The sequence below is a fragment of the Penaeus monodon genome, chromosome 20 (assembly GCF_015228065.2).
Source record: "Penaeus monodon isolate SGIC_2016 chromosome 20, NSTDA_Pmon_1, whole genome shotgun sequence".
Classification (NCBI taxonomy): domain Eukaryota; kingdom Metazoa; phylum Arthropoda; class Malacostraca; order Decapoda; family Penaeidae; genus Penaeus; species Penaeus monodon.
Window position 1 is genome coordinate 28,633,174 of NC_051405.1, and position 415 is coordinate 28,633,588.

The 415-nt window shown below is 48.2% G+C and overlaps 1 protein-coding gene across 1 annotated transcript in view; it reads left to right on the top strand.

The window, feature by feature from the left end:
- LOC119585741 (WD repeat-containing protein 46-like) overlaps nucleotides 1-415 on the top strand; it is a gene marked incomplete at its 3' end in the record, with an annotated part of 12,997 nt that overhangs the window by 3,673 nt on the left and 8,909 nt on the right. The window contains 1 exon segment of the mRNA XM_037934436.1: nucleotides 99-378. Coding sequence (XP_037790364.1) covers nucleotides 99-378 — 280 coding nt within the window.

A 415-nucleotide genomic window follows, 5' to 3' on the forward strand; every position in this document is an offset into this window, starting at 1 on the left:
CTCCCCCCCACACTCTTTCTCTTATTATGCTAATGTGTTGATGTTGATGAATGTAATGGCCTATTTCTGTGTGACGACAACACATTCCTCTTGTGCAGAATGGATTACACACGCAATGGCCGTCACCTGCTGATTGGGGGTAGGAAGGGCCACCTAGCTTCCTTCGACTGGATCACCAAGAAACTCTACTTTGAAACCAATGTCATGGAGTCCATCCATGACCTGTGCTTCCTCCACACTGAGAGAATGATGGCAGTGGCACAGAAGCAATGGGTCTACATCTATGACAACCAGGGCGTTGAGCTCCACTGCCTCAAGATGATGCACCGAACCCTGCAGTTGGAATTTCTGCCATATCACTTCCTCCTCTGTGCAGGTGTAAGTTCTTGGGCTCTCGGCAATTTCTAATGTTTCA